The sequence below is a fragment of the Dryobates pubescens genome, chromosome 28, assembly GCF_014839835.1.
Source record: "Dryobates pubescens isolate bDryPub1 chromosome 28, bDryPub1.pri, whole genome shotgun sequence".
In the NCBI taxonomy this organism is placed as follows: Eukaryota; Metazoa; Chordata; class Aves; order Piciformes; family Picidae; genus Dryobates; species Dryobates pubescens.
In genome coordinates this window covers 5915117-5940409 of record NC_071639.1, presented here as the reverse complement: position 1 = coordinate 5940409, position 25293 = coordinate 5915117, and the positions used below count along the sequence as shown (strand labels likewise).

General features: G+C 44.1%; 1 protein-coding gene across 1 annotated transcript in view; it reads left to right on the top strand.

The window, feature by feature from the left end:
• Nucleotides 1-21809: 21809 nt before the first annotated feature.
• Nucleotides 21810-25293, top strand: part of CLVS2 (clavesin 2) — a 56922-nt gene continuing 53438 nt past the window's right edge. The window contains exon 1 of the mRNA XM_009909528.2: nucleotides 21810-23142. Coding sequence (XP_009907830.1) covers nucleotides 22754-23142 — 389 coding nt within the window. The 5' untranslated portion in view covers nucleotides 21810-22753. The remainder of the gene's footprint in view (nucleotides 23143-25293) is intronic.

Below are 25293 nucleotides of genomic sequence, written 5' to 3'. Positions count from 1 at the left end.
ATTTGGTAGTGGGAGAGAAGGCTGGATGTTAGGAAAAAGTTCTATACAGAAAGAGTGATTGCCCATTGGAATGGGCTGCCTGGGGAGGTGGTGGAGTCGCCATCACTGGAGGTTTTCAGGAGAAGAAATGATGGGGTGCTTGGTGCCATGGGTTAGTTGTTTGGGTGGTGTTGGATTGGTGTTGGATTGGTTGATGGGTTGGACGCGATGATCTTGAAGGTCTCTTCCAACCTGGTTTATTCTATGATTCTATGAAAGCGTACTGTGAAGGTGGTTGATGGATGGGGTCATGGCTGGAAATGATTAGCAGACATTGGAAAGGCAAATAAACAAAGAAACAACAAAACCCAGAGACTGTTGGAGACTGATCAAACTTTTGTGGGTTTTATGTCTTCTAAAGAGTCAAGCTGAAAGCAGATAGTCTCCTGTGGGGTGGGTATCTGGGGAGTGAGCAAGCTATGGCTGGAGTCTAACAAGCTAGTCCTGGCAGTTTGGTGGGCGATTCCAGCTCTCAGAGGCCAGAGGGGATGTGTCTGCCCACAGGCAGCAGCACTGGTTGGTCTGTGCTATGGTGTGGGACCCTGAGCCACCTGTGAACATCAATACCTTGACAGCAGTGTGGTAAATGGCCTAGAGCTGATACTCAACTATATCATATCCCATCCTACAATTTATGAAGTGTTTTATAGCTCAAGAGTGACTGGTATTTTGTAGGGCATCTCAGAAGGCTTCAGCAGTGCCACAGGCATGTTAGACATTTGGAGAGTGAAGTGGTGAGGTAAAAGCTCCACCTGAACCAAGAGCATCTATGCTCCATAGGAAACTAGTCCTGGACTTCTGAGCTCCCAGCTTGAGGGCCATGGGCACTGCACTCTGTTGTCACCAGTCTTATGAGCTCTCCAACGTGACTTCTCATTAGCATCTAACTGATCCAAGAGTTCAAGTTCCATTGACTTTAAGTGTCTGGAGTACCTTCCTGTACCTTTTCCTTGATAGCATGAAGACTGGGGAGAGAAGGGGCAGCACTGGTGTCTGTGCAAATACTTCATTTTCTCTTGGAAACAGTACCTATGACTCTCAGATGGGGCTAGTGATTGCATCCTTGGAATGTGTAAATAATACAACCCCCCTTGTGATCAGTTAAAAAATGTATAAAAAAGCACTTGCCTCCAGGAAAGTTAATGTTCAAGTTTCATTTCCTCTAGAGACAAATATCAATTCAGAGAGAAACATTCACCAGGTTGCTGTGAGAGTGTGGGGTCATTGTCATGTAATTCTAGGCACTGCTGCAAGAGCTGGAATATTAAATCTCTCACTGGGTGGAGAGATGGATGCAGACTGAGGGCAACCTAGAGGGAAATAAGATTGAACTAATAAAACTTTGCTCTCTCAGTAGTATGTAAAGAATGCTTCCAATATTGTGCTCACTAAAATAGTGTCTCTGGGCAATGTGAGAATAATCATAGGTAGAAATTCCACTTTCCTGCTAGAATCACATGAAGGAGAATATGAACTGCTTCTGAGAGAAGACGATCTGAGAGAACATCAGCTGTCTCACTCTTAATGACATCTGAGTATCTCCTGGGATTTCCTGACTTAATGAGATTTTGGACTGGCTTAGAGGATGTCTTTATTTCCTTGAATCTTGTGGAATTGCTGATTACTGTCTGATATTTTTACCTGTTTGTGTTTGGTTTTGTGGAGGCTGTATATTGGAGTTGTTAAAGCAATACACTTGATTACATCTTTTCTGACGGAGCTATGAGAGGAACTTTCTGGGAAGAAATAAAGCTTACCCAGCTGAATAACCCCTGAGGATCATCCCTTCAATTTTCAAGACAAGAATGGAACAGTGAATGGTTTGTTTATCTTTAGGAAAGACAACTTGTGGGAATTAATATTATCCTAAAGCAAGAATCAGGGAATTACAGAATAATTGAGGTTGGAAAGGGACCTCTGGATATCGTATCCCTCAGCCCCTCAGCTCAGAGCAGGGCTGGCTAGACCACACTGCTCAGGGCCATGTCCAGCTAGCTGGCTTTGGATTACCTCCATGGATGGAGACTCCACAAATTCTCAGGACAACCTGCTCCCATGTTTGAGCACATCAGTGTAAAACCTGTTTAAATAGAATTTCCTCTGTTTCAATTTGTGTGCATTTCCTCTTGTCAGGCACCTGATGGAGTGTACACTGTCCCATCATCTGGGTCAGTAATGAAGATGTAAAACAGCATAGGACCCACTATTGACCCTGAGTTACACCTCATGTAAAGGATAACTACCCCTCCTTGCTTATCCAGCCTGCCCTTCCTAAGGAGCAGTGTTCATCCATGGCAGTGTTCCACCCATTTGAGCTAGCCCACCATGTTTCTGCGATCATCCTAAGAAGCCAGCCCTGCAAAATGTACATGGACTTCTAGTTCTTCTTGTTCCACATGTTAGCGTACAGACACTACAGAGATGCACCCAGTTCTGCTGATTTCCCAGAAAAGGAATCACAGATTCTCCCACAATCTTTGGGATATATATACATGGCTAGCCACAGACAGACCTGGGTGCTTTTGCTCATCCTGTACCCAGAGGAACAAGATAGTCTTGATTCCAGCACTGCTCAGCTGTATTAGAGGTGTGCTTTGCATCTACACTAATAAATCTTACAGCAATAGTGTGAGTATTAACCCATTCTGAGACAGCTCTTCAGCCTGTAACTGCCATGGGTTACAGGTTACATCCATCTGTGGTTTTACTCATGCAGATTAGACTGCTGGAAAAAAAGGGAAAACCACTGAGATTACAGTTTGGCCATTTGTGAGCAGGAAAAACGTTTTTATCACCTTCCCTGCAATTTTTAGAGGTGGATTCATTACTGTTAGGTAAGTGTCTATCATTTTGATAACGGGAAATGGCCAACAAAGCTGTGTCAGCTAGATGTAGACACTTAAATGACAGGATGATGAGACAAGTAGTTTCTTAGACATCTGAGCAGAATGAACACATTTGAACTGACTCTTTGATGCCATGTGGTCAGTTTTCCTCCTTGAACCATTTCTGGATTAACTGACACTCATCCCACGTGTTTATTCACGTTAATGAAAAGGTTTTGCTGAATTATGCTTTGTGTCACTGAGTGTCTCTGTTGGCTATACCACCATGCTACTGCCTGCAAAAAGAGAAGCCCTCCAAGCTTCCTGAAGAGCTTTTAACATCAGCATCAGCAATGCTTTATACACTTGTCCATTCCACTTTATCCTTCCTGACTACATTAGCATTTATTTCCATGCTGCACAGAGGAAACCCACTGTCCTATGTCTTTCTACAAATCATAAAGCATCTTGGTAGCAGCTCTCTGGTGTCTGCCAGGACCCTGTTTTGGTAGGTAGGGCAAAAGTCAACCAAATGGAAATTCCTCTTCCTTAGAAATGACAAATGTTTTAAATTCAAGTTCCTTGCAGTGTAATATGCTGCAACCTTTCCTGCCCTTTCTGGAGGAAGACAGCCTTCCTAACAAATCTGCCTTCCTAACAAGTCACAGGCATTAGAAACAAGAATGTAGATACTTTGTTTGTCACTTCTCTCTAGTAACTAGATAGAATCACAGAATTGTTAGGGTTGGAAGGGACCACAAGGATCATCTAGTTCCACCTCCCCCTGCCATGAGCAGGATCACCTCACACTAGAGCAGGCTGCTCAGAGCCACATCCAGCCTGGACAGATGTTCAGTAAATATCCTTCCTCCTGCCCTACACCAGTATTTCAGAGATGTCAGTATCTTGATGTTGGCAAACCGACCTATATTGACAAGAAGTAAGTGAGAGGGGACCTCAGGCCTCTACTGCCAGAATGATTTGATTCCAGATGAAGTGCTCATACATCCTGATAAAAAATTACCTTATTTCTCTGAGCCTATCTCCTTGTGTGTGGCTTATTTCCTCAGTGTTGTTGCACTGCAATGCAGTCTAGTTTGGTATCCCTGAGTCCCTTTGAGCATATACAACGTTATATATTATGGTACATATCCTCAGGTCTTGCAACCACAGAGGGATAAACATGTCCTAGATTGATCAAAATCATAGCATTTCTGCTCCTGATATTGGCTGGAAAAGATCAAAATAAATCCAATTTCAAGCTCCATTGATTTGTTTGAACAAAAACTTTGGAAGAGTGTGGGGAAGAGTTGCTACAACCACTTATGTCCTCTGCACTCATTCTTCTCTGGTTACATGAGAGTTTATTGTCTCCCATTTACCTTGAGAACAGAGCTAAGAATCTTGATAATGGACTGTGTCAGCCTCTTGCCCTTGCAACGTGTACTGTCTTTAAAATAGTCTCTGCTAAGGAAAACTCAAGGATCCTCCACAAATCAAGGATGCTATAGCTGCTCCTTGTCAAGTGTCCTGGTGGTTGGGGTAACCTACACCGTTTGCTTACTGGGACTTGTAAACCAGTTACCTGCACTAATATGAAGAGAGAGAAAGGTTTCATGCATTTTACAGGATATCCCACACAGAGAAAAATCTAGAAATCCAGTTTGCAAACACTTTTTTTCTACCTGAGAAAGTGGAAATTTCAACAAAATTTTGTTCTTTGCCTCACTGTAACTTTCTTTTTCAGACAAGCTGAAATCTCAGTTTGCTGTGGTTAGCATCAATTGTTGCTTGCAAGCCTTGCAAAAAATGACTGAGGGTTAAGTTTGCTATAAACTGAATATTTTGTCAGTAGATAGAGAAATAGATTCTTTAAAATCACTACTTGTGAGGGTCAGTTGCTCTCCTTAGTGATCTTTTTGCTCATATCACATCACTGCCAAGAGGGAAATAGGTAATTTTTACTCCAAAACTACAGGAGCAAAAGGCAAATCAAGCACAGATCTGGGTGATCTTCAAAAGATAATCCAAGGGCTGTTGACAATTAATGGAGTAATTGCTGATAGTCTTCAGAGAACCATCTGGTTATCAGGTGTAGCTTTCTCTAAGTGATCTGCTTGAAGAAAAGATAGGTGAAACACATGTATTAATTCAGTAGCAATAATTTCCATATGGCCCATTGTTCTAATTAGTATGTGGGTGCCACTCAAGTACAGAGTAGAGAGGAGGACAATGTGTTCACATGTGAGAGTGTAGGAATTACAGATTGTCAAATACTTCTAGATAAGCACAACAAAAAAATCAAAGCAGCTCACCTTTAAAATGTATCCTAGAAACTGATCATAAAATCATAGAATTGTTAGGGTTGGAAGGGACCTCAAGGATCATCCAGTTCCAAACCCCTGCCATGGGCAAGGACACCTCACACTCGATCAGGTTGCTCAGAGTCGCATTCAGCCTGGCCTTAAAAACCTCCAGGGATGAGGCTTCTACCACCTCCTGGGCAATCTGTGCCAGTGTCTCACCACCCTCATGGGGAAGAATTTCTTCCTAACATCCAATCTGAATCTACCCATTTCTATATTTTTTCCATTCCCCCTAGTCATATCATTACCTGACACCCTAAAAAGTCCCTCCCCAGCTTTCTTGTAGCCCCCTTCAGACACTGGAAGGCCACAATTAGGTCTCTTCGGAGCCTTCTCTTCTCCAGACTGAACAGCCCCAACTCTCTCAGTCTCTCCTTATAGGAGAGATATAATTGAAAAATCTGCTTTTGCTGATAGTTTTTTTCCCCATCTTGCCCAAGAGAACTTGCTGTTTCACTGTGTGCCAGGAAACATTTCTTGGGCTCTCAGCCTACATTTTTCCTTTCCCGGTCTAAAAATCTCTTCAGCTCTGTCTAAAGGCTTTCTCATTATTTCCTCTTCTGGAATAGTTACACCTCTTGGGTTCCTTCAGTTGATTTCCACCTCTGACCAACATATGCCTGTAATTTGTATTTTTAAACATACAAAGCCACATGCTTGGTGGCAGCACAAAGATCTTTCCCAGACTTACTCAGAGAACTGAACAAAAAAAATTCCTAACTAACTTGCATCCTTGTGGGGAAGGTTTCCCAAAGAAAGGGAATCTTTCTGCACAGAGGAAGAGCATAACTCCTCCTTGTGCCTTTGAAATCCTCCTCCCTCAGTTTTCCATCTACTTCTGTAATCTAGCTGTGCTAAAGGACACCTACAAGAGTCAAGTGTCAGCTTGAGAGTGGCTAGGAGTAAAAAACATCTCAATGGAAAAGTGCAGTTTTGCAATTAAACTTAAGTCTCTCCTTTTTGCGTTGTCTCCTTCATTTCTCTTTCTAGAATCCTGCTTGCATTATTCTGACAAGGACTTCTGTAAACTCCCAAGATGCCAACCTGGAGTTGACAAGAATGGTGGCAAAAAATACCTAAAGCACAAATTCTTTTGACAGCCTAACAGGAGTCTGTCGTCTGCTGGAATCACCTTTCATTTTTCCCTTGCGCATTTCTTCTGCTCTGCCCTCTGCACACACCTCAGCGACAGCCTGAGGCTGTCAGGCATAGTTCTGCAAAGACACAGGGAAGGAAAAGAAAATGCTAAGTGTCAACTCTGTCCCATGACCTCCCACTACTACATAAACTGAAAATAGAAATAATGGGAAAGTGGCCTGTTAGCTCCTTAAGCCTAGATAGGTTTAATTGGTTTCCAAGTGTTTTCGTAGCTACGCTGGAGGGATATCTGTGTTTAAGATAGGATGCAGTGTCCACTGAAATCAATTAGCCTCTTTATACAGGCGTCAGTGGGCTGAAGGTTGATCCTGCTTTCCATCATGAGAGTTCTGTATAAACTCAAGCCACTGATGTACATTTGTAAAGGATCGATATAAAAGCCCTCGTTCCGCTAGCACATAAAAATGAGGCAACAAGGGATAATCTGAAGTTTTGTAGCAGAAACACAAGTTCAGGAAAGCTGGTTAGAAGCAGGAGAGCTCATATACAGCAATAAAAGAAGCTTTTTGCAGTTACTGCTGATGTTATTTCTGCAGTTACTGATCCAATACTGCTTTATGTAGTTCTGAAGAAAATGTTCCCTGGCATTACTAACCCTGATCGCTCAGTTATATTGCCAATTAAGTCCAGGCAGCAATGTTCAAAGCACATATAGATAAGCAAGCTGTTAAAAAGGAGAAAAAAAACCCCAGTAACTATGCAAAGATAAACCAGACTTTGATAAAAACTCAATCCAACTGCAGCATTTAGCTAAAACATCCCTTTGAAATGTTTTTTTTGCCATTCTGACTGGTTCATGTTTTAAATCGGAGGCTCTCCACTTCAGAAACGGAAAGCTGACATTCTACATCTGCATCCACTCAGCTTGATGCTCCCATCATGGTTACTTGCCTTCACTGCCATTTGCAGCAAATGCTGATGTGGATATGTCAGCTGTCTAGGCAGTTCTGTCATGCAGACAAAGCAAGTGAAATAATAGTAGATGCTAATAAACAAACTGATGATAAATATTCACTTTTTAATGTGACCATTGAGTTAAATTAGCTGATGTTACAGTGTTAAATTGGATAAGGTTATTTCTGCTTCCAGAAATAACTGCACTGTGCTCAGGTGGCCAAGAAGACCAACAGCATCCTGGCCTGTATCTGGAATAGTGTGGCCAGCAGGAGTAGGGAAGTGATTGTGCTTCTGTACTCAGCACTGAGGAGGCCATGCCTCAAATACTGGGTTCAGGTTTGGGCCACTCACTCCAAGAAGGATATTAAAGAGCCAAAGGATGTCCAGAGAAGGGCAACAAAGCTAGTGAATGGTCTAGACAACAGGTCTGGTGAAGAGTGGATGAGGGAACTGGAATTGTTTAATCTGGAGAAGAGAAGGCTGAGGGGAGACCTCATTGCTCTCTACAACTCCCTGTAGGTTGGAGTGAGGTGGGAGTTGGTCTCTTCCCTCTAGTATCAGGTGGTAGCATAAGAGGAAATAGCCTGAAATTACACCAGGGGAGGTTTTGGTTAGATGTTATAAAAGATGTCTTTGCTGCAAGAGTGGTCAGACATTGGAACAGGCTGCCCAGGGAGATGGAGGAGTCACCATGTCTGGAGGTGCTCAGGAAACATGTGGACATGGCACTTAGGGATGTGGTTTAATGGCCACAGTGCTGTTGTGTCAATGGCTGGGCTTGGATCTTAGAGGGCTTTTCCAACCAAGGCAATTCTGTGCATCTCTGATTGTCAGTGGCTGGAGCTTGCAGGGGAAGAAGGTTGTAGTACCAAGGTGGGGTATGAATAAATGGGGTGGGAGAGACACAGAAAAGAAAGAAGTATGGGATGAAAATATGGGGGAAAATAAAAGGAAACATGAAGTGAGAAAGCAGTACATTTCAAAACCAACCCTCTGATAAAATGAAGCACAAAGAAACATACAAAATCTGCCTGGTTTTAAATCTGTAGAATGTAAATAACGGGGGGCTGGGGGGGAAATCTATTACAAATCTTTCATCTCCATCTTTAGTGCAAATTTACTGGAGAACAGATGCTGCTTTTGACCTGGAAATCTGTGTATGTATCCAAAATGCAACAAAAGGATCTGCTCCTTTAGAACAAGAATGCTAATGGATAGAACAAGACTTCTTCTGCTTGTGCTTTGTCTGCCTAATGAAGGAATAATTTTCAGCATTGGCCCCCATCTATTATCTCAGACTTGCATCTTAGCATCCATCAGTTTTCAGCAAGGATATGTGCTGGACTGTCCTTAATCTCTGTTTATGCCCAAACAGATTTTAGTGGGTTTTCTGACGCTGTGTTTGAAATAGCCCTATGAAATAGATGGGGCAACAGTCTACCTTAAAACAAATAATCTTTGGCTTGTTTCTTATCTCTTACTCCTATAAATCAGGGATAATTCTGCTGAGGTTAGTGGAGTTACATGGATGTAAATTCAGATAACAGAAGGAGGTGCTTGCTCCTGTTAAGCCTTTGTGACTTTTTCTAAGCAAAGCTTTGGTAATATAATCAGGAGCAGTGATAAATCCTTAACAGATACCTATTGTTCACAGTCAAATGGCCTTTTAGGTCAGCTGTCCAATTACCATGACTTACTAAGCAGTGGTATCTCTTCCATTCACTGCCTGGTGTTGAGTGGTATGCTCCTGACAAGCAGTAGAAAATCCAATTATCTGCTTTTATTTCTTGCTCCTTCAGGAAATGTTTCAATTTTTAATATGGCATTTGGCCATACACTGCAGATGTTGGTGGGGTGCCTTTTAAGAGAATTACATTTTGGTAACTATTTTTCATAACAGCTGTGAAAGACAGCACCAATTTGCTGCTGCAGCTAGCTGAAGAAAACAACACTAAATCTATGTCTGGGCAGACTCTGTAGATAATGCTGTGAAAAAGTCACAGAAATTATTCTGCTGCATTTCTCGTTCCAATCCTTTTGGATGAGCCAGCAGCATCCTAGGAGGGTTGCTGTGAATTGAACACCCCCACATGTCTGTCATAAAATAATTTTCTCTGAAGAGTAAACTATTACATGCCATTCACACCTCTTCTGATGGCCATTTAAATAGAATCTTTCAGAACCAGAGTGGCCAGAAAGTTTTGAGTTACAGGAGACACTCGCCTCCTGAGAGTACAGAGATTTGTCTGTCGCCACTTCCCTCTGCAACAAGTAGGAACAAGGGGTAGGAGGAGAGAAAATGGCCTCAAGCTGTACCAGGGCAGGTTTAGGTTGGGTATTAGAAGAAACTTCTTCACTGAAAGGGTTCTCAAACACTGGAACAGGATGCCCTGGGAGGTGGTTGAGGCCCCATCCCTGGAGATATTCAAGGTAAGGCTTGATGAGGCCCTGGGCAGCCTGATCTAGCTGGGGATGCCCCTGCTGACGGTGGGGAGGTAACACTGGATGACCTTTGGAAGTCCCTTCTGGCTTGGACCATTCTGTGATTCTATGATCAGACTTGGGAGAAGTTAGAGAAGGGTTGAACTTGATGATCTTAAAGGTCCTTTCCAAACAAAAAGATTCAATGGTTCTATGAACAGTTCCTCTCAGGCTCTTTTGGAGGATAAACAATGTCTTTTGCAAAAACACACCCAAAAATGTGGTGTCCACATATTTATTTCCCCCCCACACACACTTATATGTATGCAATAACATTAAGGTGTGCATGGGTTTCTTGGGGTCTGGTATTGCTTTTACCATTGCTTCATGGCTGAAACAAACTTGGCAGGTAGAAGCTTGTTAAAAAACCACACTTGTATCTCACCCAAACTTGGAAGCTAGAAAATACTTCTGAATCACTCATTTTGTTGTTTAATACAGTTTCAGTTTGCTTTTGTGGTCATTTCCAGTGTAAAGTGCAGGAGAATCTGGCTGAATTCTTGCTATTTTAACAGTCAGTGTAGTTTTCTGTTCTTTATAAATCACAGTAAATGAAACTGGGAGGACTTTTGAGTCTCAACAACTAGGGTTGAGTGGGGTTTTTTTGTGCCCTGGGAATATATTTCATTGTCTTCAAATGCCACGGGAACCCTCTGACCTTTATATGTAAACTTTCCAATTTGTGGGAAGAGGTTTAGCCAACAGATTCTCCTTAACATTTGTGGCAGTTAAGAAGCTGAATCCTTTCCTGCTGAACTAAAATTTACCTCCATGCCACAGACTATGAAGCCACATGATGAAAATAAGAGAAGCTGCTAATGCTGAATGTGCTTTCAGAACTCACATTGCAGAGTTCTCTTAGAAGAGGCACAGGCTTATCCTGGACTCATTTCATGTGGTCCTGATGGTTTAAAACCTGATGGTATTAGGACCTACTGGGTGAGGATTCAGATCCCTTTTAGGCTCTGTTAGTAAACTGGGTGAGACAGAAAGAGAAGATAGCAAGGTACTTCCCCTCCACTATCCCCAGTGTACAAAGACTTGGTGATAACAAACCCTGCTGAGCCTTGGGAATTTCCTCTCGCTTTGATTTTTTTTTTACCACTACACTTGGAACAAGATGCCAGGGAAGTGAGCTCAATTTCTTCTCTTCAGCCCAGAACATTCTCAGTTCCCTGATATTCCCAGCTATTTGAAAGTGTGTCTCTTCTGCCCAGTGGGCTCTCAGTCACCAGGAACAACCATAGCAGATGTTGGGGTTTCTCTTTGCGTTGGCTAGGTTCAACAAGCAGAGTTCCCTTTCTTGCTGCAAACACTTCTTTGTGTGCCTTGGTGTATGCCTCAGGTCTTCCCCTTTGTTCCTGTCTCCTCTGCAACCTCGTTGCCATGGAAGAAGGTTAGACATGCAACCTATGATTCTTTGGTGACTGTTTAGCATCTAGTGTGAATCACACAGTGCCTGGAAAGATCTCAGGAAAGTTTATGAGAAGTGTTCAACAGTCCTCTTATTTTACACTTTTCCTTCTTTGAGATATTGTTGAGAAATGGCCCTAAGACAGGTGAAACTAGAAGTAGTTGCTTGTCTCTCTAATTAACAGATCAAGTGTCCTTTTCACCTCCTGCTGTATCCTATCTTCACAAACAGCACAACAGCAAAATGACAACTAAATCTTTAACCTGGACTGAAAGTAAACATGCAATCCCACACTGCTGCCATTTAATAGGGTTTAATTTCTTGCAAAGGCAGGTGCCTGGCACTCTGTGACATTCCCTGAGGCACCCATGGCACCTGCATAGGGCTGGCAGGTGGAACACAAGAGCTATGGGCAACCCACACCTTCCAGAGCAGCAGCTGAAGACCAGGTGTGATTACTGACTCTAAATGCCTGTGCTTTCAACTGCATTGAATCCTAAGTGACTGAGTGAAGTTTAAACTTAGCATTTTTAAGGTGCTCAAATCAAATCACCTGCAGCAGTGTCAGAATTAACTTCATTTCCAAACCCAAATGTGTCTGCATTTGTTAGCCGTTGAGCTGTTTCCATCACTGCTTTCAAAGAAAACTGAATTTCTGTTGCCTGCTACCAGTTACTGCCTGTGAAATGCCATGACAACAAGCTTTCTGTGTGTGTAAGTTTAGAAAATAAAGGCCACCTTTCTGCCCATTCCAGTTTAATGACTTTCAATGGCACCATTTATTTTGAAACAAGTTACAGCATAAGGCAATTTTGCTACTCGATAGCTTTTTGGGGGCAATCTGTTTTTGATGTAGGGAATAGATGAAGCTCTCAAGCAGAAAAAGAGAAAAAAAAAAAAGAAAAAAGAAAAAAAGAAAGGCTGGAGATAAATTCAAGAGGCCAGAATGATTCTTCATGCTTCATGATTTTCTCCAAAGAGAAAATAATACAATATATGGATGATGTGCCACGTTTTTTAAAGAATGGAGAAAACTGGGAAATCCTAATGAATTTATGTCACCAAACACAGCCTCATGTTAGTTACATTATCTTGCCACTTAAGTGTTTGTGCTGTGATGGAGTGCAAGTGCATTTTGCTGAGCAAGCTGAAAATGCTGCCTCAGATGAACAGGCTGACTTCAGCTTTATTCAATTGCTTTGCTTTCAGGCAATTCCTGGTATTTCAAAGTGACTGACAGAATCAAGCCAGATTCACAAACTCAGTAATTCAAAATGATAGAAATGATGACCTTTAGGCTCAGAATGGATCTTTCTGAGCAAATTTCAGGGAAGTGCTATATAGTTACTATACAGTTATGGTAGATGAAAATCATTGACTTTTGCAGAGAGCAGGTGAGAGATGGCTGCCGTGTTTGGAAGGTGACATGAATGCTCATGAAGAATTTGGCTACAGATTGTGCCAACTAACCTGATCAGTGACTGTAACCAAGCCAACAATGAAAGATTTGTTATTGGGTCTAGATGTGGGGACTGAACAGTGCCAGAAATGGTGTGGTGATACTGTAGGATTAATATCATCCAGCTTGCAACTGGCAGAGATACATGCATCATTATTACAATGGGCATGATTTGAATTAAGCTTCCCAGAGAACACTGAGAGTAATACTGCCCTAAAAACTACCTATGAAGATGTTTATGACACCACATACTATAGGAAAACATGCTAAAGAAGGTGCTGTCTTAAAAAGAAAACCCAAATTACTAAGTGTCTTATTAAGAGATATGATGTGGTACTTTGTAGATAGCATCACAGAATCATAGAATGGTCTGGGTTGGAAGGGACCTCCAAAGGTCATCTAGTCCAATCCCATCTATAGTCAGCAGGTGCATCCTCAATTAGATCAGGTTGCCCAGAGCCCTGTCAGGCCTCACTCTGAATATCTCCAGGGACAGGACCCCAGGGACAGGACCCCAAGCCCCTCCCTGGGCAACCTGCTCCTGTTTGTGTGATGCTGAATGTGCCAGCAGGAATCCATGTCACATGAGTAAAACTCCCAGTGAAGAAGTATAGAGTTACATGACCCTGTGGCCAAAGTAGGACTTAAAAGTTATTATAAAGAAATACCAGGAAATGAGATCTTGAAGACAGGATATAATAGTTCAAATAGGAAATGTTTACTTGCTTGGTACAAAATGAGCTCTAAGCATGATAAATAGACAGAAAGATATGTTAGGGAGAGCAATAAGCCACAGAAGACTTTGCAATGGACTGGATTTTCAGCAACAGAAGACCATTCTCTAAGAAACAAAGCACTGCAGTCTTTTGAGTCAGATGAAAGCTGCAATTTATTTTAAAAGCAAGTCCACCAAGAGATTTTAAAGCTGGAGATACTAAAGTCCCCAAACATAGCTCTTAAAAGGGTGGAAACATGTCTCCGGATTTGACAAAGATGTTTCAGATGTACCTTCACAGCAGTGAAGTCATTCTGCAGCATCCCTCCCATAAAAAACCAGCTGATAGTAGCTGGGATGGTGCTCAGCTTCCTGAGCTGTAAACTGAATGAGGCTCACTGAAGTCACATGCAGCTTTACATTGAGTAGCCAAACCAAACAGCACCTGCTTTCCAGTGAGATGAATCATAGATTCATAGAATTGTTAGGGTTGGAAGGGACCTCAAGGATCATCCAGTTCCAAACCCCTGCCATGGGCAAGGACACCTCACACTCGATCAGGTTGCTCAGAGTCACATTCAGCCTGGCCTTAAAAACCTCCAGGGATGAGGCTTCTACCACCTCCTGGGCAATCTGTGCCAGTGTCTCACCACCCTCATGGGGAAGAATTTCTTCCTAACATCCAATCTGAATCTACCCATTTCTATATTTTTTCCATTCCCCCTAGTCATATCATTACCTGACACCCTAAAAAGTCCTTCCCCAGCTTTCTTGTAGCCCCCTTCAGACACTGGAAGGCCACAATTAGGTCTCCTCGGAGCCTTCTCTTCTCCAGACTGAACAGCCCCAACTCCCCAGTCTGTCCTCATGGCAGAGGAGCTCCAGCCCTCTGCTCATCCTCATGGCCCTTCTCTGGACACATTCCAGCATGTCCATATCCTTCTTGTAATAGGGGCTCCAGAACTGGATGCAGTAGCAGTTAGTAGCAGCAGTTATTCCAGCACACTCAATGCCAGTGCCATAAAACAACCAAGAGCTGCTGCTCTGCATTGTATCTAAATATGACTTTCAACCATCTGCTGCATGTGCTGCTATGTGTTCAAGGACAAAACTGATCACCTTCTACTTAGATATGCAAGATTTGATACTGGCTTCAAGAAAGCCATCAGATCATCACTGGGAGCTTCTCAGACTTGCATGTTCTTCATTAAAAATGACTTAATGAACAGTTTTGTTCCATGACTGAATTCATCCATTTTTAATAAAACCAGCATTTCTTCCAAATTTAGCATTCTTCAGCATTCTCTATTATTCTGTACTGAACTTTTGGAATGTTTAATGCCCTAATTCATCACTTGACTAAGCTTATTGAAACTATTGGCTCAGCCATGAATTTATTACCTTTTATTTCCCACCTATCTCTGATATGCAAATTTTTATAGCAGTGAAATATATCTGACTGCTTTGCTCCCAGTTAATGCAGTATTATTATAACAATGAACTTCATTACATTTCCAGATACCATTTTAATTACATTAAATTGAACTTGCTTGATAGAGTCCTGCAGTTGCCTGTTTGAATTTGGTCGTTGGCTTGTTTATTTTTTCATCCCAAATGAATAGAGCTGTTAAGACACTTTGTGTTGGCACTAATGTTGGGTGAAACTTTTGCGTATCCTCTGTCCACGAGGTGCTGACTTTCCTAAATCATAAGTGAATTACTTCAACTTAGATTTTCACCTCTCTGTCTGTTCCAACAGTAAAAATGGCATGTAATGACTTCACCTAGACAGAAGCTGACAGCCCATCAAGATTCTGCTCCTGCTCACACCCATCCCTTCATCCTGTTACATCTCAGGTGTTTTAAATGCCAGAGTTTGAAAGAAGAAGTTATGTAGCCACAAAACAGAAAAAAAAAGGGGGGGTGGGGGAAGAAACATTTTACCTGAGACTTTATATCAGCCTCCCAATAAAGAACTAAATTATTCTGTCAGTCTGCAGTAGATAAGATAAAGAACCAACAGGCTAAATTGCAGCAAGTGATAGATAGGGCAGACACTGGGAAAAATGTAGTGCATGGCTACTGAAGGTCCGGGACAGACTGTCTAGAAAAGCTGTGGAGTATCTGCTGCTGGAGGTTTTAAAATACCAGTCAGACAAACATCCATCAAGACAGGGACTAGATAAACTAGGCAATCTCTTAAAATCTCATCCAGTTTAATTTTTCATGATTCTGTGAGTAGGCTTGTCATAGTGAAATATTTCTCTGATTAGGGTCTCATGCCTACTGTAAGGCTATTTATCTGTAGGTTGTTAGAGACCTATGATGATGCATGAAAGACAGATGACTTTTTTGCTCTCAGAAGCCTGTTTTCCAGTAAGTCAGCATCTGAAGTTACAGACAATTTTCCAGCAGAGGTCAGTTCTAAGAGTTCCCTTGTTTCAGGTAGAATAGGACTTTCTAGGTCAAGCATCCTGACATTTTTCTACAAATACATTATTACAGTATCACTAAGGTTGGAAGAGACCTCAAAGATCATCGAGTCCAACCTGTCACCACAGACCTCATGACTAGACCATGGCACCAAGTGCCACTTCCAATCCCCTCTCAAACACCTCCAGGGACGGTGACTCCACCACCTCCCTGGGCAGCCCATTCCAGCACCAGAACAAAAGTCTCAAGCTGCACCAGGGGAGCCCCAGGCTGGATGTAAGGAAGAAGTTCCTCACAGAAAGAGTGATTTGCCATTGGAATGGGCTGCCCAGGGAGGTGGTAGAGTCACCATCACCAGAGGTGTTCAGGAAGAGACTGGACGGGGTGCCCGGTGCCATGGTTTAGCCGACCAGATAATGTACATTGAAGTAAAGACCACCACACATGACTGCCATCCCATAACTCACCTAGTTACAGAATGACATCTAAGGTGAATCCTCAACCTCAGGCAGCTTCCACTGAGGTTTAAACTGAGAGGTTCTACCAGCTAATTGAAATGAGACAAGATCACGCACAGGACCAGTTACTGTCCTATGGGAACTTGTTAAGTCACAGCACTCCAGGCAATGAATGACTTCAGCTGTTGAAGATAATATTTCCAAGGGGCAGGGACCTAACACTGATTCTGCTCCTTAGGCTTCCATGTTAAGCCATTCTTGGGGCACATTATAAAGTTTGCTCTGACTACCTACAATTGTTCTTATGCTCTTAAAATGTTTGAATGAAGTTCCTGAACTGTCATTTAGGTGCTTTTCACAAAGTTATATTGATTCCTTTTCAAAATCTTCAAGTACAGGTTTATCTAATGTGTAACTTAGTATGTACCTACATGGACACTACTGAAGAGGAACTGATTTCATAGAATCATGGAATGGCTTAGGTTGAAAGGGGCCTTAGAGATCATCTACTACAACCCCCCTGCCATGGGCAGGGGTGCCTCACAACTAGACTTGGCTGCTCAAGGCCTCATCCAGCCTGGCCTTGAACACCCCCAGGGAAGAGGCATCCACAACCTCCCTGAGCAGCCTATTCCAGAGTCTCACCACCCTCACACTGAAGAATTTCTTCCTAAGTAGATGTTCCTGGTTGTATGCACTTCCAGATATATGTTCTCCTCTTTTTATCTATAGCATAGCTAAGTAAGACAAACTCTCTTGGAAATTTGATCCTATATGCACAGCTGACCTGAAGGAATATTCAGAGCAGGATGCTGAGGGCAATGTAACTGACAACAACAAGACCTGCCTTAAGTCTTAAACCACCCCAGAGAAAGGGAGGAACCAGCACTGGTCTTTTCTTTTCTTTTCTTTTCTATTCTATTCTATTCTATTCTATTCTATTCTATTCTATTCTATTCTATTCTATTCTAATGTACTTATTCCCTTATCCACCAGCTAGTATTTATTTTGTTTAGTTTTATTCCTGTATTCCATTTTTGCTCCTGAACACCCTGATCTGTTGCTGCTTCTAAACAGTTTCATTCTGAATGTGAATTAGCATCTCTGATACCAAACACCTACACAGACACCTCTGTGTCTTACTTGTGGTTTATTTTTATTTCCAATCAGGTGCCTAATTGCAGTGCTTATAGGATTGCGGGGAGCTTGGATTATAATTGTATGAAGTTCAGGCAAAAGGGACTATAAAAGCATCAAAGAAAAAAAAATAGTTTGTAAATGTGAGTGGGAAAAAAAAAAGAAGATGCTGAGATTTACATAATGGATGTAGTCAGACACCCCTACTGCTTTATGGAGAGAAAAGTGCATGTGCACAATAAATAAATCACATTGTGCCATCAGTATGTTGCATCTAACTGCATTAGTGGCTCCATTTCCCCCCCTCATGACTTAGGTAGGATGACATATTGGAAAACACATATTTCTTCATTATACTATTTAAATGGTTTGATAAATCTGCTTATAGATGGCAGAAACGTTTGGTACTGCTCCTACCAAGTTATTTGCATTTGAACCAAATCTTTCCTGTGTTTACATGCCAGATCTCAAAATGCTGAAGAAAAAAGAATATTATTGTCATAATAAGCCCCATTGGTGGCTTGGATAGGTCATGAGCAAAATCTTGTTCTTTGACCTACTCTAGAGTCATACAATTGTTTCAGTTGGAAAAGACCTCTAAGATCATTGATTCCAACCATTCTCTAACTCTACCAAGGCTGGGGCTAAGTCATGTCCCTCAGCACCACCTCTGTCAAACACCTTCAGGGATGGGGATTTGACCACCTTGCTGGGCAGCCTCTACCAGTGTTTGAGAACACTTCTGGTGACTAAGTTTCTTTTAATGTCCAACCTAAACCTCCCCTGGTGCAACTTGAGAGAACTACTAAGCACCTTCAGGCTGCCTTGTTGTGTGTGCTTTTTGCATTGCACATCACAATCTACTCAGTTCAGGAAAGAGCTGTGTGAACAACCTCCTTCATGATGAGGGCATTTTGATCCTTCCAGTACCTAAATGGAGCCTACAAGAAAGCTGCAGAGGGACCTTTTAAAAGGACATGGAGTAGAGTAGAATAGAATAGAATAGAATAGAATAGAATAGAATAGAATAGAATAGAATAGAATAGAATAGAATAGAGTAGAGTAGAGTAGAGTAGAGTAGAATAGAATAGAATAGAATAGAATAGAATAGACCAAGTTGGAAGAGACCTTTGAGATCGAATCCAACCTATCATCGAACACTACCTAATCAACTAAACTATGGCACCAAGTACGCCATCCAGTCTCTTCCTAAACACCTCCAGTGATGCTGACTCCACCACCTCCCTGGGCAGCACATTCCAATGGCAAATCACTCTTTCTATGAAGAACTTCTTCCTAACATCCAGCCTAAACCTCCCCTGGTGCAGCATGAGACTGTGTCCTCTTGTTCTGGTGCTGCTTGCCTAGGAGCCCCACCTGCCCCTTGTAGCCCCACCTGGCTACAACCTTCCTTCAGGTAGTTGTAGAGAGCAATAAGGTCTCCCCTGAGCCTCCTCTTCTCCACGCTAAGCAACCCCAGTTCCCTCAGCCTCTCCTCATAGGGCTTGTGCTTGAGTCCTCTCCCCAGCCTCGTTGCCCTTCTCTGGACATGTTCAATGTCCTTCTTAAATTGAAGGGCCCAGAACTGGACACAGTACTCAAGGTGTGGCCCTGACTACAGGGGCAGAATGACTTCCCTGCTCCTGCTGATCCAGGCCAGGATGCCATTGGCTTTCTTGGCCACCTGGGCACACTGCTGGCTCGTGTTCAGCCTACTATCAACCAGTACCCCTAGGTCCCGTAGTGTTAGGACAAGTGGTAATGGATTTAAACTGGATTAGATTTCTTCTCTGGAAGGGTGGTAAGACACTGGCACAGGTTGCCTAGACAGGTTATGGATGACCCCTCCCTGGAACTGTTCAAAGCCAGGTTGGATGCATCTTTAACTTGGCCTAGTGGAAGGTGTCCCTGTTTATGGCAGGGGAGCTGGAACCAAATGAGCTTTAAGGTCCCTTCCAGCCAAAACCATTCTGTGAATCTATGATCTATGTTTCAACAATTCATTGCAAAATTATAATTTTCTTACATGCTGCTAATAGTCAGAGAATTTCATTTGAAGATGGCAAAGTACTGGTTAGAAATTGCTAACCTATTAAATCCACTTTTATAGTGACTGAACTGTGCTTTGCAAGGGGAAGCATGCAGAAATTGCATAGTTTTAATTAAATCAATTAATATATTTGACTTAGGGTTTTTTTTTTTAAAGCCTATTTCTCTACTTCTTTCTTGGGGTTTTCTGTGCTTTTCTAATTTTAAAAGGGTAAGAAGAAGAATGGCTTAAATATGGCCAAGATGGAGAAAACCAAAAAATGGAACAATAGTGAATGTTTTCCAACAACAACAAAAACATTCCCTAATTAAAAAAAAAAAATTCAGAATCTTTAGAATTAACTTTAAAAAATATTCAAAAATTAATAATATTGAAAATTGTGAAGATTTTGATCTTGGCCAGCTCACTTTTCTCTGTTCAGTGCATGTCTGCACTGGAATACATGAGAAAATTCAATACATGTGTATGTTTCTGTTTGCAAAAGAAAAACCAAGCAATGAGGGAATGTGTTACTGGAGGTCATAGACAGGATATATTATGGATTTGATTTTGCAAGACACTAAATGCCTGCAGCTCGTCTGCCTTGCTCTGAGTGGATTTAAGGCACTTGTCACATGGCCTACTCTTTTCTTAGCTTAATTGCAGTGGAAAAGGCAGAGGAGTAGCATCAGAAATGGAAAACGATGGCAGGAAAAGTCTGGTTGTTGGTTTCATAGGGGTGGTAGAAACAGCTATCCTCAAAGGCTCTCTGCTGAGTAATATAAAGGCAGAAAAAGTAAAGAAACATAAAGATAGAAAATAATAATACACAAAACACAGTTGATGTCATAGAATTATAGAATCATTTAGATTGGAAAAACCCTTTAAGATCAAGTCAAATCATTAATCTAGCACTGCCCAGTCCACCACTAAACCATGTTCCTAAGTGCCACATCTGCATGTCCTTTCAATACCTCCAGGAATGGTGACTCAATAACTTTGACTCGATTTCTGCAGTAACAACTGCTCAAAGAAAAAGTTATCAACACAGATGAATCATATCTAGCTAAGGGAGGTTAGTTTAAAGACATTTTGTCAGACAAAGAGAAATAAGCAATGCTAAAGAGTGATTCAGTCCTTAGGTAGACCGAGTATCTTTCTCTCTTGTGAGGCATCTAAAAGAACATTGTGAAATTCAGATGGCATAAAGCTGGGTCACAATGACTGGGCGCTACCAGACTGATCCTTTCAACAGTTTCTGCCTTCAGCTGGGCCACCAGAAGGCTGGCACCCAACCTAGTAAGGACTGGTGCTTCTGTTTGGCTTCCAGCCTGCAGATTAAGCAGCTGTGGAGAAAGAGGTAAAACTTGATTCTTACTTGGCACAAAGAACGGATCTCAGGGAGAACTACAAAACCCTGAAAAAACCTTTTAAGTCCCCTGTAAAAGAAGAAATAAAATGCCCTTTATCCCCCAGAGGAATGATTTTGCTACCTAACTACTGCTCGTGGCATAGACTCATGCTCAGAACACGCTCGTTGCTGAGGGCTCCCTCCTGCTGCCGAAGTTGTCGGTTTCATTTGATAATGGCCTGCAGAAAATGCAAGGTATCATTTAAATGTTTTAATGAGTATCTTTATTTGCCTGAGAATACACAGAGCACTCACAGTGGTGCACTCCCCACATACACTCTCTACACGGATCAGTGAGCTCAGTGCCTTTTCAATAATTCAGTCTGTGTGCTCTTGCTGTGTCTTCTGGGGAGAGCAGCCCAATGCAGTGCCCAAGCGCCGTGCCTCCTCTTCGAAGGAGGAGGAGGAGGGCTTTCCTATGTTTGATGTATCTGTCGCGCATCGGAAAGGTCCAGCCCCTCAGACAAAAGGTCAAATGTGCTTCAGTGGAAACTTCTCCTGAAAGCTGACTGCAGCGTGAAACTTTCTTGCATCTTTCTTCACCCAAAGACCCAATATACAGAAGCAAGGTATACTTGCCCTTTGCAACACAATGCAACTTAAGACACGCTGCCGCCAATATGAAAGAAAAAAAAAAAAGTAAAGAAAAGGAAAAGGAAAAAAGAGGGCTGCTTTGTTTGATTCCCAGCTTGGTAAGCTCCCAGCGTTTCAGGTGAAGAAATTCGGCCGAGGGCGAGCAGTGCCAAGTAAAGCCAGCGCTCGACCAACAGCGTCTTGACACTGCCTCGCCCCCGAGATGTACGAATCCTAGGCGGGGGGCTTACACAGGGGTCCTCGTAGCCACTTCGGCAACCACCCCCTGCCACCGGGCAACCACCATCTTGCTCGGTGCAGCCCCGGTGCGGTGCGGCGCAACGCTCCGCTCGCCCCGGCGGTGCTCGGGAGAGAGCGAGGCACGACCGCACCCGCGCTGCCTCCGCACCTTCTCGACCTCTCGCGTAGGGCGGCTCCGAAGCCGCGGGTTCAGCAGCTGCGGCGGTAGAGCAGGTGCTGGGGCGCGCCTGGGCGGGGGCGCGCCTCTGTGCGTGTGCGTGTGCGCAAGGCGGGGCCGCGCAGCAGGCAGCCCCGCGCCGGCTGGTGCCATCTGGGAGCCGGGGCGGGGAGCGGAGGAGGGAGCCGCGGGCAGGAGGGAGCCGAGCATCCTCAAGGCCGAGGCTCCGGCTGTCTTTCCGGCGAGAGGAAGGCTCTTCGGTGCCAGTGCCGGCGAAGTACTTGGGAATCGCCCCCCACTTCCTTGCTGGTTATTTTAAATTTTAACATTTTTTTTTAGTTCGTTGTTGTTTTTTTCTTTTTTTGCGATTTCCCCTCCACCCTGAAACCCAGGAGAAGCTTCTGAAGCAGGGCGACCGCTGATCTTACGTAAATGGTGCTGCTCCGGGGAGAGCAGCCACTCTGCCAGCCTCGGGCCGGGGGCGCGCCCCCAGGCACCCCTCGCCCTGCCCCTCGCTGCCGCGGCAGCCCGGCTTGAGATCCGCACCGGCATCGGCGGGCGAGCGGCAGCCAGCAGCCCGCAGCCCCATCCCCGGCGGGTTTCATCGCCTCCGCGGACCGGCTGCGGGGATGCTGCGGCGCGTCGGAGCCCGCGGCAGGGAGGGCTCTATGTCAGAGAGATAACGCGGCTCCGCCAGCAGCCCGGGGGTAGTCTCGGTGCCAGTCCCCCTCCCCCGGGACCTGGCTGCCTGGCAGCCGCTCGCTTCTCGGCGGCCGGACTGGCAGCGGCGGCGGAGCCGACGAGCGGCGGGGCGAGGCCCGGCGGGGCGGGGGAGCAGCGGGCATCCGAGCCGGGGCACCCCGCCTCTGGGGGGCAAGCGCTGGGGCTGCTGAGGAGCGCAGGCGGCAGAAGCAGGGAGCAGGAGGAGGAGGGCAGCGCCATGACTCACTTGCAGGCAGGTCTCTCCCCGGAGACTCTGGAGAAAGCCCGGCTGGAGCTGAACGAGAACCCAGACACCTTGCACCAGGACATCCAGGAGGTGCGGGACATGGTGATCACCCGGCCGGACATCGGCTTTCTCCGCACCGACGATGCCTTCATCCTGCGGTTCCTGCGGGCCAGGAAGTTTCAGCACTTCGAAGCGTTTCGCCTCCTGGCGCAGTACTTCGAGTATCGCCAGCAGAACCTGGACATGTTCAAGAGCTTCAAGGCCACCGACCCGGGCATCAAGCAGGCACTGAAGGATGGCTTCCCCGGCGGGCTGGCCAACCTGGACCACTACGGCAGGAAGATCCTCGTCCTTTTTGCTGCCAACTGGGACCAGAGCAGGTAAATGCAGAGCCACCCGCCCTCCTTAACCCTTTCTTTTCCCGGGCAACGCAAAGGAAAAGCTGTGCCAGAGCAGAGCGGGTGGGTGGGCAGCAGGGACACACCCGGCTCTGCCCACGGAGGGCTGGGCAGCAGGCTGGGAGGCAGAGGGAGAAGAGGAAGAAGCAGTGTGTTTTGTGCCTTAGGGCCTTTTCAACCTTCTCATTCTTTAGGCTATGGATTTCAAAAGAGAAATAGAAACTACCTTGGTTGCTCTTTTCATCTGGCAGATGTGAGCCCTTCTGCTTCTGTTTAGCCAAAGTGAGCTGGCGTGGTGGATGATGTCCTCACCCTCCTGACAAAGGCTTTTGACAATCTGTCTGCTGGTCTTTCTGCTTCAGCTCACACAGGGTTGCTCAGGTGCCATAGGAGAAAGTGGGAGATTCTGTGTGCAAAACAGGAATATCCATCATGGCTTTTGAGCTGAAAAGTTTGCCTGAGCAGGAAGCTGAGGTTTCAGATCCTTTCCTTTAGGTAAAGAACTCTCTTCCTGAGTGAGCTACCTGAAAATGCCATGATGGAAGTTGCAGCAACCACTTTGCTTCCCCAGTTATGCTGCTCTAAGTGTCAATCTCTGCATAGGAAGATCCAAGCACACAAAGCTTTGGTGGCACATTGAAGGAGGCTAGTGCAGTCCTTAGAACAATCTCTGTTCCTTTTGGGAGCTACTCTAGGCAGAAGATGACTTAGCAGGCTGACCCAAGAGCTGTCTGCCATCAAGGTCCTTTCTTTTAGCAGTAGGCTTGATACTATGTGGCATTATTTGATTTTTCTGCATACCTCATTTGGTGTCATGTCCATTTTTTCCTGCAGTCTAAAATTACAGCCACAGAAAAATGCTTGATTTGCAGTACATGCAAATGAATGAATCCATTAAAGAGTGAGTTCTGAAGCCTGCTCCCGTGAGCACTGCAGTCATTTATCTGGTTTCCCAACCTGAGAGCAGGCTTAGGATGTGAAGCACTTCTTAGTGAGAAAACTTAAAATCTTGCCAGTTGCCTTCACAGGAACCCACAGACTCTTTTGTGCAGCTGGGTAGTGGCAGTGCTGAGTGCTCATTGCACATGTCCCAAGCTCAGGTATTTGGAAACAAGAGGACACGGAACAGCTATCAGTGTGGATAGAAAGGATGAAATATGGGGGAGTGTCGTACTTAAGCCTGCCCTTTAAGTGTTTGTGTAGATGTCCTCATGCAGGCTGTGTTGACAGCCATTGCAGGGTGAGCCCACAGCTCTGCAGCAGTCGATGTTACAGTTGGGGATGGGTCTCTGCCCCAAGAGCTGCTGGCCCACCATGGTTTTGCTTCTCTCCAGACAGGGTAGCCACATCCACACTGCCTATGGGGGTAGTTTCCTGGCCCTTGCTAACCCATGGATCATGCCCCCAGACTGGGAGAAATCTGACATGGTACAAATCAAAACTGCCCACAACCAAGGTAGCAAGTAGAGAGTTTGGGTGAACATATGGAGAGCTGGGGCTGGCATCCTTTTCCTGGTCAGTTTTCTGGCAGATGGAGCCAAGGCAGCTGAGTGAAGAAGCAGTGGTGATGAGGCTAAGGACTCTGCATGTGCTTCGTTTCCCATATAAGAACCAGGTCAACTTTTCATTTTAAAAGCAGCTCCATAAACTCTTAAAAATCCTTGAATGAAAAATTAGCAAAACAAACAAACAAACAAGTTTAGGCCTTTTATTAACACATGCATCTACCCTGAGGAAGTTCTCTTGTTAAAGGTTAGTGTGGCTTACTTGATGTGTTATTTCTAATTAATGAAAAAAAAAAACCCCAAACCCAAAGCTTTATGTGATGCTTCTCAGAAGATTAGTTCCTGGATGAAAGAAACAAAACCATCAAGAACTCAAATTTGGAGATGAAGTAGCATTTAAAACTGTAACTGCCATGTGAAAAGAATAGGCTTCTTTTCTTCTTGAATTTCACATGTGCTGAGATTTAAACTTGATGAGATCAGCTGACACAACAGCAAATTTGTGCTGATCTTTAAAACTAAGCCCTACTGGTAAAGTTAGTATTGCTGATATAATAGGGAAGTGACTGGGGTTGACAGGGGTACCCAATAGCTGTCTTTGCAGTTGGGTCCCTATTGCTCTTCAGCG